The following is a 14,648-nucleotide window of genomic DNA, read 5'->3' as shown; positions in this document are numbered from 1 at the left end:
TTGGGGCGAATCGGGACTACAGTCTGAATAGGGGCAGCACGTTTTAGAGCACTTTAAAACTTCTTATTTGGGAATGAATGAACACATTTTATTGCCCTGAATCTGGTCTAACCGAAACCACTTAAAAAAAGCAAAACATTAGACTGCATCATTGCTAAAACTGCTGTCCCAATTCGCCTCATGTGTTTTTTAGTATAGATCATCGGTAAATGAAACATAGTAACTTTGAAAAATAAATGTATAACTTTTACCGGGGGTAAATTTTACAAGCTGTTTCTGATACGTTTTGTCAATAATTTGGCGCCTTTGTGTTAAAAATTGATGAAATATAATAAATATATGCCTTTTAAAATTCAAAAAGCTTCCCTAATAGAATCAGAGTGCTTAACAACTATTTTCCAATATAGTGAAAAATATTTGTGGTATAATTCACTATAACACAATTAATTTTACCTAGATGGGGAATTAGTTATTAGGCACACTGATCTATTCGGGTCGTCTCAGAACTCATAACTTCCGAAATGCTAAAAATGAAAATATATTTATCAATTATTTGACTTAGCTCTGTGCAATGGTGCAATCAAATACATATTTAACAAAGGAACTGACTTTACACTGAACCTTTGTTTTATCATAAAAACACATTCATTTATACAAAAAAATTGTCAAAATAACAAAAAAACATAATGTTGGCCCCGGTATAACCTAGAGTTCCTTCATACTAACTAGGATCAATTTGGCATAAACCACCCCATCAGTTAAAACTTACACTTGAATTGTAAATCGTTGTTAAGTCAATGATGCCTTGTTTGCACGATTAACGGAACTTCATGGTTATGGACAATCTAAATGCAAATTAATCAGTCGAAAAAACACCCTAAACACCCGGATCAGTAAAATTGACAATTTTTATTTTTGGCTTTAAAAATATAAGTCATTTTCAAAATTTATTCCAGGGTTTCGTCGTTTTCAAAAGTTAAGCATTTACAGAAAATGTGCGATCACTGCCATCTGGCGGAGTTTTTCGCTATAAAAAACGTTAGCGGATTACTTTTTCCGAAGACACAAACCAATCGATTCGACGTTAATTCAAAGACGTCTTTTGCGAATTTACGTCAATTCTGGAGTTATGAGAACACACCACTTTTTAAAAACATGATGAAACGAATTATTCAATGTGGAAATTCCCAGCTTTTGTGAAACGATGGATGGATGGATGGATGCCGTCGTATCTCGGCTCATAAAATATGCAAATAAATTGGCTACAGCCAGTCATAAATTTTCCCATCTCCCACACCCGGACACTGTCCGGAAACAGAAGCGCTCACAATCCAAATTCTAGCTCTTTCCTAGTGAATTATATTTTACGTTCTGCTAACCGGAAACAGAGAGAATTTTAGGGTGCATTTGATAACCGGAGGTGTGCTATTTGTAATTCGTTACTACCAGACAGTATCAGTCTAAACATAGAACATTTACGCACGAACAAGTGAAATATAGTTTGTGATTGTGTGTTTGTGTGTCAACCAACAATCATGAGTGAGAAATGAGACCGACAAACAGAGAAAGAGAGTGGATATTGATAACACAAAAGAGGAACGCATAAATTCTAAAACCTATCGACTACCGTCGGCAGCAGCACACTAAACATTGATATGCAAATTGCCCATCCCCTGTCGTACCGAGTCGAACCTACCTGAGGCTGAGATCCGGTGAGGCACACCGCACGGCCACGCTCGGCATCTGCGGCACGAGTCGCATCGCCAGCGCAACCTGATTCTTCCACAGATGGGCCAACGAGTCGCGCTGAGCTTCCGAGGGTGGCTTCTTGGGTGGGGCCGAACTTCGCAGCAGCGAGGCGCGGTTGTCGCTGACGGGACTGCAAAAAGAGACAAACAAGCGACCCAATCAAAACAACGGTTTCAAATTTCAAACGGCGCGCAACTCACGTCGGATCAATCACGTTGAACAGGCTGGTGACCCGCTGGTAGCAGATGGGCCACGCCTGGGCGACCGCCGACGGACAGTGCTGCAGGACGTGCTGGCGCTCCATGAAGCCAAACAGGCACACACTCCACGGATCGTACGGTTGGCCGGCGCCGCCGGAAGTCTGCGAGTGGCACAGCGTTAGGGTGGACGCCTTCGCCGAGTCCTCGACGTGACCCACGGTCCAGATGCCACTGTTGCGCTCCACGATCCACTGCAGGTCGATGACGTTCGCGTTCAGCATGGCGGTGCGGTCCGCCTGGGGCAGCATGTGCAGGCAGCGTTCCAGGACCTGATAGGGAACGGAAGGATGATTCAAATTGACAAGAGTTGTGTGTTTGTTTCCAGGAGTAAGATTTTGATTAACTCAGTAACTTAGATTAATGGAATGCATGATTTAAATTCGCGCAAAACTAGCGTCTCCCAAACGGGGCCATCCATAAACCACGTGGACACTGGGGATGGAGGTTTGGCGATTATCAACGCTCTAAACGAACAACTTTTTTTTTTGCATGGACAATTGTCCACTGTACGGCGAATTTATAATGTATCCACTTTTTGTGTAAATACCAAGGTTGTTAACGATAAAACGATCGAGGTTCGATAACGATAGTTCTATCGTTATCTTTTTCGTTGTTTCGATAATTCTATCGGCGATAATCTTATCGCTGATAATCTATTAATTTTACCATATCATGTTAAAATTTCAATGCTTTTACCAAGGTATATTTTTTGAAAATCTAGTAAGCTTCAAAGTAAAATATGTACTCAAAATTGTTCACAAAATACCGTATTTTTTCGAAAAAACTCAAATTTTCAAAATATGCCATATGGGTATCAAACGAAGCGAAATATGGTTTTCTTTTTGAAATTAAAATAGGGTATTTGTCCCTATTTTGGGCCTACTAAGCAGAGCGCACTTTTAGAATTATGTATTCCCAAAGGCTGCTATAGGCACCCTAGCTTATATTATATGAATAAGTTGGTTTTTTAATGCTTATGCTCGTACTTAATCACATTTTTGATAAAAATATCAATTATCGCTGTATAAGCCCGAAAAACTAAAACATGTCTTGTCCCTTTTTTGGGTCTATTGCTTCTAGGATCCGACCTTCAATGTGCATATTTTCAACCTACCTTCTGATTGGTTGAAACTTCGAAGCACGTGGCGAACTTTTTTGACGTACGGTTCAGCCCCAGCTCTTACAGTACAGCCGCACAAGTTTGGTCGACAAAAATGCTAAATAATTGTGATGTTTTAAAGGGACCATCCATAAACCACGTGGACACTTTTTAGGGAATCTCAACCCCCCCCCCCCCCTTCGTGGACAATTGTCCATACAAAAAAAATCTTTTTTGTATGGAGCGTGGACAATCGCCATACCCCCCCCCCCCCCCTAAAGTGTCCACGTGGTTTATGGATGGTCCCAAACCACAAATCAACATTAGAATGATTGATTTCACTTGCATTACGTGCATAGTTAGCATGAACATCATTTATATCATTCATTTAAGAGTTTTAAACATAATTAAACATTTATTGCGTAGTCAAACAACAAGCCCGTAATATGCGAGAAAAACTGTAACATTCGAGAAACGCACACACACTGTCACAGTTTGGAGAAGTGTCAAATGTGCTGCATATACATCCATTTCTCTCCGATATCGACGAAGCAACTTTAATCAGTTATTTTATTGATTTGGTGGCAGTTTAGTGACTGTTTTTGCAATGGGATTGTGCAACCCACCCAATAAAAACACATTGCAGGTGGTTGGAGATTCGGAGGACGGCTCTCATTCGTGTGCAGAGCGATGAAAGCCGTGACGCTGAGTGTCAACAAGCGGTAAGCAAATGTGGTGAAAATTTTGTACCTGTTAGGCAACTAGCGATATGCCAAGAAAAAAGTGAACAGTGATATAATTATTGCTTTATTTCTAATTAAGGAGGAAAAAGTGAATTATTCTTGTCCACCAAAATGAAGATAATGACTGCACGTATCATTCTCAAGTGGCAGATACTTGCCAGGTTTGGCGAAATGCCGGTTTCGTTGAATTAAGTTTGGTAGAGCCAAAATAGGTACTAGGCCCAAAATAGGGACAAATAAAAAAAAACGAAGTTGACTTTATAGCTGTCGGCCACCATTGGCTAGTACCAACCACTAGTGTCTTCCTTTTTATCTACAAGGACTTCGCCGCCCTGGGCTCCTAAGTGTATGAAAGTATGGCACGGAGCGACGGCGCCGAATACCCATATTTACACAAATAATTTTAGAGCGCCCGCCGCGGGATTCGAACCAGCGACCTCCGGATTGTGAGTCCAGTGCGCGGTCCGATTGATCCACACAGGCGGGACCCGTGACAAATACCCTAGTCTTTTTTATGGACAATATATTTTTTTCACAAATTACCGAATTTTTTTGAAAATACTCAGATTTTAAAATATGCAATATGGGTATCAAACAAAGCAAAATTGTGCTTGTTTTTTCATTTTTTTTTTGTAAAATATTAATATTTTCACAAGTTTTTTTCGTATTTTTTCGAAAATACTCAAATTTTCAAAACAAAGTGTGAAATATCGGTTCAAATGAAGCGAAATTTGGTTTGCTTTTTCACATTGATAGAGTTTTTTTGTTTTTTGGAAAATACAAAAAAATCACAAAATACCGTTTTTTTTCGAAAGTACTCAAATTTTCAAAATATGAAATATGGGTATTAAACGAATCGAAATTTTGTATGCTTTTTAGTTTTATTCAAGCTTTTTTTGAAAAAAAAACAAAAAAAAATATTTTTGAGTATTTTCGAAAAAATACCGTAAATTTTTATTTTTTCAGAGACAAACAAAATTTCGCTTTGGGTATCAAACCCATATCGCAAATTATGAAAATTTTGGTATTTTCGAAAAAAATACGGTATTTTGTGAAAATTTTAGTATTTTACAAAAATACTTCAATAAAGTGAAAGAAACATACAAAAATCCGATCCGTTTGATACCCATACAGCAAATTAATAAATTTTTAGTATTTTCGAAAAATATGGTATACTGTAAACAATTTTGAATACATATTTAAACTTTGAAACTTACTAGACTTTCAAAAACTTTGTACTTAGTGAAAGCATTAAAAATTTAACATGATATGGTTGAATTAATCGACTTTAGAAAAAATTTTAAAATGAGTTATCGTTCATTATCGGCGATACAATTATCGAAATAACGATAACGATAGATTATTGTTATCGTCCCGACGATAACGATAAACAGTAAATCGTTATTGTGAGACGATAATATTATCGACGATAATTTATCGATTAACAACCTTGGTAAATACCATCGATTTATTTTAATTTGATTTTATTTATTATTGTTATTTCTTTCGGTGCAAAAGCTCTTGTTGATATGTAGCCTTGAAAGATTAGATAATTTTACTTCAACAAAAAAACATTAGAGATTGGTTGTGGAAGATAAAGAAACACAAAATGTTTGCTGTGTCATCCGGATGTTTAAAAATTAAAACCTATGAAATTTTCGGACCATTTAGAAAAGTATTAAAAATCAAGAATAAAATAAAAAATAAAAAAAGGGTCTAAATTGAAAGATACGCCCTTTTCAAACGTAAATCACAAGGCAGGCCATGGAGGCCACTCAAGTCGGGAAAGTCTGAAAAAAGTCAGAACTCCGGAGAAAAAGGCCGTCAGGACTTTACTTAATCCACCTTTAAGTGGTTGGTGCCTTCCTCACATTCATAGAGACAATACATTCATTAAAAATAGCAACATTCCCCCTTAACATGTTTAACAAATCAACTTTATTACTCATTTCTTTTGATAGGGTTCGCAGACCTTCAATATTTATAGCTCATCGGCAAGGTCTGATAAAAAACCTATTCAACGATAGTTCACATGGAAGATTCAGACAATATTTCTATCACAATATCTGAAATCCGGCCTCCAAAAAGTGTATAAATAACACTTAAGTGCTAATAACTTTTGATAGGGTTGTCAGATCCTCGATGTTTTAGGCTCATTTGAAAGGTCTTTCGATTATCTAACTAACGATGGGTCGCATGATGGACCCGGAAATCATTTTTATTGAAATATCTGAGATCCGGCCTCCAAAAAGTGTATAAATAACACTTAAGTGCTAATAACTTTTGATAAAGTTGTCAGATCCTTGATGTTCTAGGCTCATTGGAAAGGTCTTTTTAATAACTTTCTGAAAATGTATATCGTTTTTTTAAGCATAATTTTTGAAGTACTTAACTAAACTTGTTGATTTTAAATAGAGACCTATGGGACCCCAAGACGGATCGAATGAGACTAATACGGTCAAAATCCGTTCATCCAGTCCGGAGATAATCGAGTGACAATTTTTTTGTCCACCCACCTACACACATCCACACAGACATTTGCTCAGAACATGATTCTGAGTCGATATGTATACGTGAGGGTGGGTCTACGAGGTCAAATTAATAAGTTCATTTTTCGAGTGATTTTATAGCCTTTCCTCAGTAAGATGCGGAAGGCAAAAAAGGGTCAAAATTGAAAGATACGCCCTTTTCAAACGTAAAACACAAGGCAGGCCATGGAGGCCACTCAAGTCGGATGCTGACTTGTATGGACGAACTAATGGTACAAAATGTCGTCGAAGGTTATAGAAAAAGTACACACAAAGTTTCATCAAAATAATAAAAAAACACAGAAATTTAATTTACAATTAATTTGTTCATTCTTGCTATAAGAGAAGAAAATCGTGACGTCAGAAATTAACTCAAATCACTCAAAGTTCATTTTGTGAGTGACTTTAACCGATTGACAGCTACACTGTCCCCATTTTTCAATGGGAGAGAAAAGGAGGTGAATACTTTTTGAAAATCATACCTGTCAAAATTTCTAGCCTCAAATTTTGTCGCGAGTTGCTTTTCTCCTCTATTGCTGATTCTCGAGGTGCTCGGTGCAAAATGGATGTAGCGCTTAATTTATTATGTATCGGAAAACCTTATTTTGCAAATTCTTAAAAGTTTATTGAGATAATTTTTTTTCAGATTTCATGTCAATTCAATATTTATTTTGTTGGTATATTCGGTTTTATTGGCAAATAATTAACAGAGTTTTGGAGTTCCCTAGAACTGTGTGTTAAATTTAATCTAAACATATTCTCAACGGAAAGGAGATATAGAAAGAAGAAGCTAAAAACTAGATCACAGTTTTTTATCCTTTGCAGATGTGCTTTATCATCAGCTCCCCGAGGGCCAGGAATTGTTCCGGTTTGTCTTGGATTTTGACGGTGTCGCGGTCGAAGCTTCTCTTCGTACATTCATACATCTCAAATATAGTCAAATCATTGGTATTCGACTCATATCCTAAACAGTTTGTAATTTTCAACATAATTTAGAAGAGAATCGTGGAAAGTTTGTAGCTTTTATTCGAATTATTTATTATTTATACACTTTTTGATCACTTGAAATTGAAAGCCAAATTTCTGTTAGATCGAAATAATAAGTGTTTAACTTGCACATTGATCCCCTGCTATAAGCCAAACAATATCGATTAAATTTATTTTCACAACATAAATTTATCCAATACAAACAGGGTATTGTAAGCATTTTATCACCGCCACCGCACCATTGTTTGATGGAGTGGTAGCTTGTGGGCTTACATTTTAAATTTCAACTGAACAGGGATCAGACATCCGTTTATTCCGCCCCACAAGCTTCAATCACCTGACAGAGTTCACGTTAATTAATGCAATTTATTTCCATCGCCGCGCACTTTTTTCCCGCAACAACAACTGACAAATTAAATCAGGGATCTACACCCAACCGCAACTGAATTACCACAAAGTGACAATATGCGATGATGATGATGATGAGAGCACCACTTACCTGCGGACAGCATTTATCGATGACGTCAATCAGCGGGGGTTCCGTTTCCACGATGCCGAGGGCTTTCATCAGGATTTTCACCTGTGGGAAATAAGTTTAAAAAAATGTTTGTTTGAATTTTAAAAGCTTTAACATGCAATACAGGAAGATGGTTCAAAGCAAATTACGCCACAATTTCCCTCTATTCTACAACACACCATACCACACGTAATTATCGCACTCACCTCCTTCAGTATGTTGACGGCAAACTTGCGGGGGGCGGGCCGGCAGTTGCACAACATCACCAGCGCCAAACCCTCCACCATGTGCATCGTGGTGGCAAGCGGCTGCTCGTGGTGGCCCTTCTTCCCGCCGCCAGTCGCCGTTCCTCCTCCTGCTCCTCCTCCAGTCGTGCCACTTCCCGACACCGAACCGTGCCCGCTGGAATCGGCCCCCGTCGCAGCTCCCCCAAGTGTGGTCGTTTGCGTAATCGACGAAATGCCCGAGCTTGCGCTCGAGTTGGAGTTGATGGTGGCGGCGTTCAGGGAGGGCGTGTTTTGTTGGTTCTGTTGGAAAATTACGCGCTGCTGAACGGCAGCCGTATTCGAGCCGGCTTTTGTGTTGAGGGTGTTGTTGTTGCTGTTGTTGGTGCTGGCGTTACCGATGGCATTCTTCCACACCGTTAGGAATGCAAACAGCATTCGCAACCCGTTATCCAACAGGTGGGGGAACGTGTCGACGACGTCTCGCGCCAGGAACTGGGTGAAGCCCTGGATGACGTCCTGCCGCCAGTCGGGAAAATCTACGACCAACGTTTGCAGCGATTGATGCGCCAACGCGCGAAGTTCCTCGTCCATGTGGATGGTCAGTCGCGACAGCATATCTACCAACTCGTGGCCGGTCATGTTGTCCGGGATGATCCTCGGCACGGCAGCCACACACGTTCGGAACAAATCAATCCGGGGCTTCCTCTCCCCCGTCAACATCTCGTCCGGTTCCTTGTTCAAGTTCTGATTCACCGTCATCATCAACGGCCTTCCACAGTGAATATCCAACGCCCTCAGAATGTCCACAAACACCCGCCTAACATGCGGAAAATAATTCGACATTCCAATACTCCGCGCCGTGTCCTCCGTCAACATCTTGTTCAAATACGTCTTTTTCACCCTCAGCGTATTTCCCGACGGAAGCACTCCCACAGTCCTCGGCATCGGCGGTTCCCCATCCTTCTGCTGCAGCGAATCCGCCACCACCAAAAACGCCCTCAACCCGATGCTCATCCGCTCCGGCGTCATAATGATCTTGATCGGCCGCCCCACGCACAACAACTCAAACACAATGTCCCTCATCGCAAAGTCCAACCGCTCCTGCGCGATAAACTGAATAATCTTCACGAAAATGTTCAACGGCGTATCCCTCGGCACGACCGCCTTCGACCCCCGCGGAAACAACGAGTTCACGATGCTCTGGAGCCGCGAGTGGGTCGCCGAGTTTGACTCGCACTTTATCCGTATCATGTACACCCACAGCAGCCGGTACAGCGACTCCAACGCCACCCGGCTCATCTTGGGGTCCTTGTTCTTCAGGTTGCTCAGACACATCGCCAGGAAGCAGTGCCAGTTGCTGAGGAAGAAGGACTTTTGCGACACGCACAGCAGGCAGGTCACCAGCGGGAACAGGGCCAGCTTGTGCTTAGACTTGGTGCACGCGTCCAGCGTCTGCGAGTACAGCAGGTCGACAAAGTTCTTGACGCACGGCACGTTCACCTCGTTCTTGACGGCCTGGAAGACGAGGGAGAAGGAAAAGATACGAAATATTAGTTTTTTTTTTTTTGTCAAAAGCTGATAATATTTAACCCTCTACAACCCAAGGGAGCGTTCTTTTATTACGTAACGCAAAAATTTGGATTTTGGACCCCCTCCTTCCCTCGTAACAAAATTTCCATACAAATTTTATTATTTTTTTTGTATGGAGCGTAACACGGTCTCCGATTATTTTAAATGCTAATGGTTTCATTCTAGAGTAAAAAATGTGAAAAACATGCAAACAAAATGAAAAAGTGGCTGTTAAACATGAAAAAACTAAATAGACAAAAAATAATGATAGGAGGTGGTAGAATTACCCACATACTATCAGAAACAAACATAACTTAACAAGGTAAATGCAAATATAAATACTAAAAACGAAACAAGAATAACATCAAACAAAAGAAGTATGTTTTTTTGTAGAACAAAAGTTGCTCAAAATAACCCTCTGAACACGGGAAAATTTTGTTTCAATCATTAGTTTGAAAAAATGTAAAACATGTCGAAAACAAAAATTTCAGCGAAAAAAAAATTCGGTACTGCACATCGAAAATTGAAAAAAAAAACATTTTTTTATAATAAACCTTAACATGCTTAAGGGTGCACAGCAACGAAGGAAGTTGTTGCCTTCTCATTCCAAAATTGACAAAATAACGGACCTAATCCTGCAACAACGGGATTGTAAAATTAGTCAAACTATATTAAAAAAAATACTTTGTGGACAGTACTTTAGGGGATGAATAAAAAAATATGTCGATAGTATCCGCAGTTTTGAAGATACTAAAATGTTTGTAACAAAAATATGAGTGCAAAAGCTCTTGTTAATGTGCACGGTTAAAAATGATACCATAAGCAGGGGAATGTATTGTAAGGCTTTGAAAAGCATCATTCCCGATCGGCCATTTGGCGGCCATGTTTGTTTTAGAAAAACATTCAAATCTTGATTCAGTATGTTTCAATCAAAAATGTTTTTTTTTGTGTTGTTTGTAGAAGCATTTTACATATAGTAATTATTTTTTCATTTCAATTTACTATTTCTTGACCCTATATTTAGAACCATCATTGACAGTCATGCCCCAAAAATGGAAGTTTTAAAGTTTTCATGTTTTCAAGTTTTCAAGTTTTCAAGTTTTCAAGTTTTCAAGTTTTCAAGTTTTCAAGTTTTCAAGTTTTCAAGTTTTTATGTTTTTATGTTTTTATGTTTTTATGTTTTTATGTTTTTATGTTTTTATGTTTTTATGTTTTTATGTTTTTATGTTTTTATGTTTTTATGTTTTTATGTTTTTATGTTTTTATGTTTTTATGTTTTTATGTTTTTATGTTTTTATGTTTTTATGTTTTTATGTTTTTATGTTTTTATGTTTTTATGTTTTTATGTTTTTATGTTTTTATGTTTTTATGTTTTTATATTTTATGTTTTTATGTTTTTATGTTTTTATGTTTTAATGTTTTAATGTTTTAATGTTTTAATGTTTTAATGTTTTAATGTTTTAATGTTTTAATGTTTTAATGTTTTAATGTTTTAATGTTTTAATGTTTTAATGTTTTAATGTTTTAATGTTTTTATGTTTTTATGTTTTTATGTTTTTATGTTTTTATGTTTTTATGTTTTTGTGTTTTTATGTTTTTATGTTTTTATGTTTTTATGTTTTTATGTTTTTATGTTTTTATGTTTTTATGTTTTTATGTTTTTATGTTTTTATGTTTTTATGTTTTTATGTTTTTATGTTTTTATGTTTTTATGTTTTTATGTTTTTATGTTTTTATGTTTTTATGTTTTTATGTTTTTATGTTTTTATGCTTTTATGCTTTTCTAATCTTATCTAATCTAATCTAATCGAACACAAGCGCAGCCAGTCCGAAGAAAGCATCCTGGAAGAACTTGTGGTAAGATTACGCCTCAAGTCCTTTCTTGTCAATATTAATGATTACAGTACATCCGAGTTACCCCGAAAATGTATAGCAAAAATTAAAGCGGCCAGGCCTACTGCGTTGCATTAACCGCAGAGACAGATTCTGTGAACGGATCACATTTCACAGACTCATCAGGGGAGGAAGGATGCGTGGACATACCGTACCAAACGCTCCGAATGGTGTGGTGTGGAAGTGTAAATTTGGCAGATAATAATATTTAGGGGTCCCCACCCCTAGGGGAGGGGGAGGAAATGAGGATAGGAGAAAGGGAAGGTGGGAAAGGGATAATATGGATATATCATTTGATCAATAGAATATTATATAAAATAAGGGAATAATGATAGATAAAATTGATAAATCTGACCAAATCAAGATTCAACAGCTCCAGCAGGGTTTAAACTTATCATCAAATGCCACTTGAATCGTAATTCTTCTAAGGCTTCTGGACTTGAACAGGGCTACAGTAAAGTAGCGGGCAGCAACCATCAAGGTTTCAGTTCTTCCAGCAGGAATCCAGGTACTGCTCGTTCGGCAGCAAAGGCATAAGACGCCGCAAGTTGTTAATGATCACCACACGATGCCTTTAGTCTGCTACTGCTGGCCGTATTGGTAGATTGGAACAGGAGCTTTGATGACCACTTCATAAAGTGCTCCAGCTGTTGCTGATCCTGCCTTCTAGTTCGTATAATCATCACCCCCATGAAGAGCATCAAGCCGACAAGAAGTTGAAATCTGGGTTTTGATATTCCACTGACACTACCTCAACCGCTACCACCATTAAAATTGTACATGAACTCCGGTTTTAAAATTGAAATCGAACAATAAAAAAAAATCACATTCCGAAAATATGACAGCAGAAAAAAAATATCGCTTTTATGCTTTTATGCTTTTATGTTTTTATGCTTTTATGCTTTTATGCTTTTATGCTTTTATGTTTTTATGTTTTAGTTTTTAGTTTTTAGTTTTTAGTTTTTAGTTTTTGGTCTTAAATTTTCACAATAGGGCAGAATTATGTTTAGGTAATTAATTTGTGTGTTTTCAAAACAGTTATTAATGTGTGCAACTAGCGTAAAATAGAAACATCAACTCACCGCTGCCACCGGCACCAAAATCTCCACAAACAGCCCCGCCATCGCGTGCTTAATGTCCTTGTCCTTCACCTCCAGAAAGTACTGGGCGCACTCGTGCATAAACTGGAACGACGCCTCAAACTCCTCGATGGGGGCCATTTTCACGCGGAAGAACTTCATCCCCATCAGCAGGCTGATAATACTGTGCGTCAGATGCGGCGTCGGTTCCTTGCCGCGCAGTTCCTTCAGCTCGGTCATGAAGCGCTTCCGAACCGAGGCAAAGCGGCTCTGCGCGAGAACGCCGATGACTTCCGCGTACAGATCGGCAATCATGTGGTTGTACTGGGCGTTCGGGGACGCTTGGAGACCTTCCTTGTACTTGAACTGACGGAAGGCAAGGTTTTCAATGTTTTTAACCATGTCATCGTGGCCGGGGTGGAAGGAGAACTGGCGGAGAATTTCAATCAGCGCTAGGCAGAAGATAAATTCCACCGCGGCTTCTCGTCGTTGCAGTTGAAACTCCAACTCGTTGCTGGATTTGGCCGTGGCCGCTGATGCCGGTTGGCGCTCGGTTTCGAGTCGTTTGTAGTCACGTTTGATATCACCGTCACAAATCTGGTGCCGATGCCAAGCCAGGAGGGCTTTCAACAGCGAGGGCAAACAATGCTCCGCCACAGAACCCAGCGCCAGCAGCAACTGGTCAAACTGATTATCCTCGCCACGTTGCAACAATTTAGCCAGATTTTTGTCCGAACTCTCGAGCATCACAATCTCTATCTTCTTCTCGGCCTGCACGGTAAAGTCGGTGAACAACGTGCGCATCACAATCTCCCCCGGCCTCAACGTGCCATCGCTGGCGGCCATCATATCAATCGTGAGGGAAACACTCGCCGGCACAACGACGACGGACGAGGACCGTGTGTGGGTGTTCCACGGCAGCAGACTCAACCTCACCGAACTGTTGTTAACGGCCGACGGTGACCTAATCGACTCGACCTCCGCAATCGAAGGATTCTCAATCACCGTAACGGTATCGTCGCCCTCATCCGCCACCACATTCCCAACACCCTCGACACCACCTCCGGGACCCGGCGGCCCTGGGGCATTTTGCTGTTGTTGTTGTTGAGTGCCGGCAAGCTGCAGCTGGGAGCCGTTCTTCGAGGACCGATCCGAGCCTCCGAGCTTGGGCGTGCTGGTGGTCAGATTAATCGAGTGGCGAGTGCTGGTTGTTGAATCACTCGTTGAGCCGCCGCCCACCGAGGACGAAAGGGCGCCCCCTTCGGACAGGGACGGTGGCTCCGACAGGGAGAGATTCTGCTGGTTGACTACATTTGCGGCAGCACCGTACTCGGCGGGTCCGGACGGTGGATCTGAGTGGGTGGGAAATTTCGGGGAGAAAGAAAAAGGTTAGTCAAAATTTCTACTGACAGATGGACTTGAAGGGTGGCAAAAAAATTCGAAGGAAGAAAGGATTGCATCGTACAGAACTACCACCATTGGTTCGTTTACCAATGAAAACCGTTGGCTTCACATTGATTCCCATTAATTAACCTCAAGGTGTATCTTGTTTCAAATCATTCGTTAATAAAAAAAAAACATGCTTTGCATCAAATCTTCAAACATTTTACATTTGTTACGATGCAAAACAAGATTAAAAGTTGATAACTATTATACAGGCTTAGACTAAAATTTTGAACGGTATTTTTTTATCCATATACAGTCCAGTTTCTAGTATCCGAAGGCTTGATTATCCAAAGTTTAAAGTAATCGGAAAACTTCGACTAATTGAAAAAAGGGTTGACTTTATAGCTGTCGGCCACTATTGCTACCCGCTGAGAAATTTAACGCTCCTATCGGCCTTTGTAAGACCGATTTTACTCAACCATCAGACTGATTGGGTCGTTTCTTTTCTCAAACCCGTTTTTCATTTGTGGAGCAGGGGGTCATTTTTTCTGGGCACCCAAGTCCCTATTCACCCCATTAGTCCCTAATAATCTCAGTTAACAGTTTATCAC

General features: G+C 39.6%; 1 protein-coding gene across 6 annotated transcripts in view; it reads right to left on the bottom strand.

Moving 5' to 3' along the window:
- The window catches only part of LOC120419991 (protein furry), a 189,543-nt gene that overhangs the window by 152,294 nt on the left and 22,601 nt on the right, over positions 1-14,648 (bottom strand). For all 6 annotated transcript variants that reach the window (XM_039582873.2, XM_039582875.2, XM_039582877.2 and 3 more), the window contains exons 2-6: positions 12,655-14,003; positions 8,090-9,625; positions 7,866-7,946; positions 1,950-2,278; positions 1,697-1,879 (exon numbers count right to left, since the gene is read on the bottom strand). In XM_039582873.2, the coding sequence (XP_039438807.1) occupies positions 1,697-1,879; positions 1,950-2,278; positions 7,866-7,946; positions 8,090-9,625; positions 12,655-14,003 (3,478 nt within the window). The remainder of the gene's footprint in view (positions 1-1,696; positions 1,880-1,949; positions 2,279-7,865; positions 7,947-8,089; positions 9,626-12,654; positions 14,004-14,648) is intronic.

The sequence above is a fragment of the Culex pipiens genome, chromosome 3 (genome assembly GCF_016801865.2).
Source record: "Culex pipiens pallens isolate TS chromosome 3, TS_CPP_V2, whole genome shotgun sequence".
Taxonomy (NCBI): Eukaryota; Metazoa; Arthropoda; class Insecta; order Diptera; family Culicidae; genus Culex; species Culex pipiens.
The sequence above is the reverse complement of the archived record's forward strand: the minus strand, read 5'-3'. Positions and strand labels throughout refer to the sequence as shown.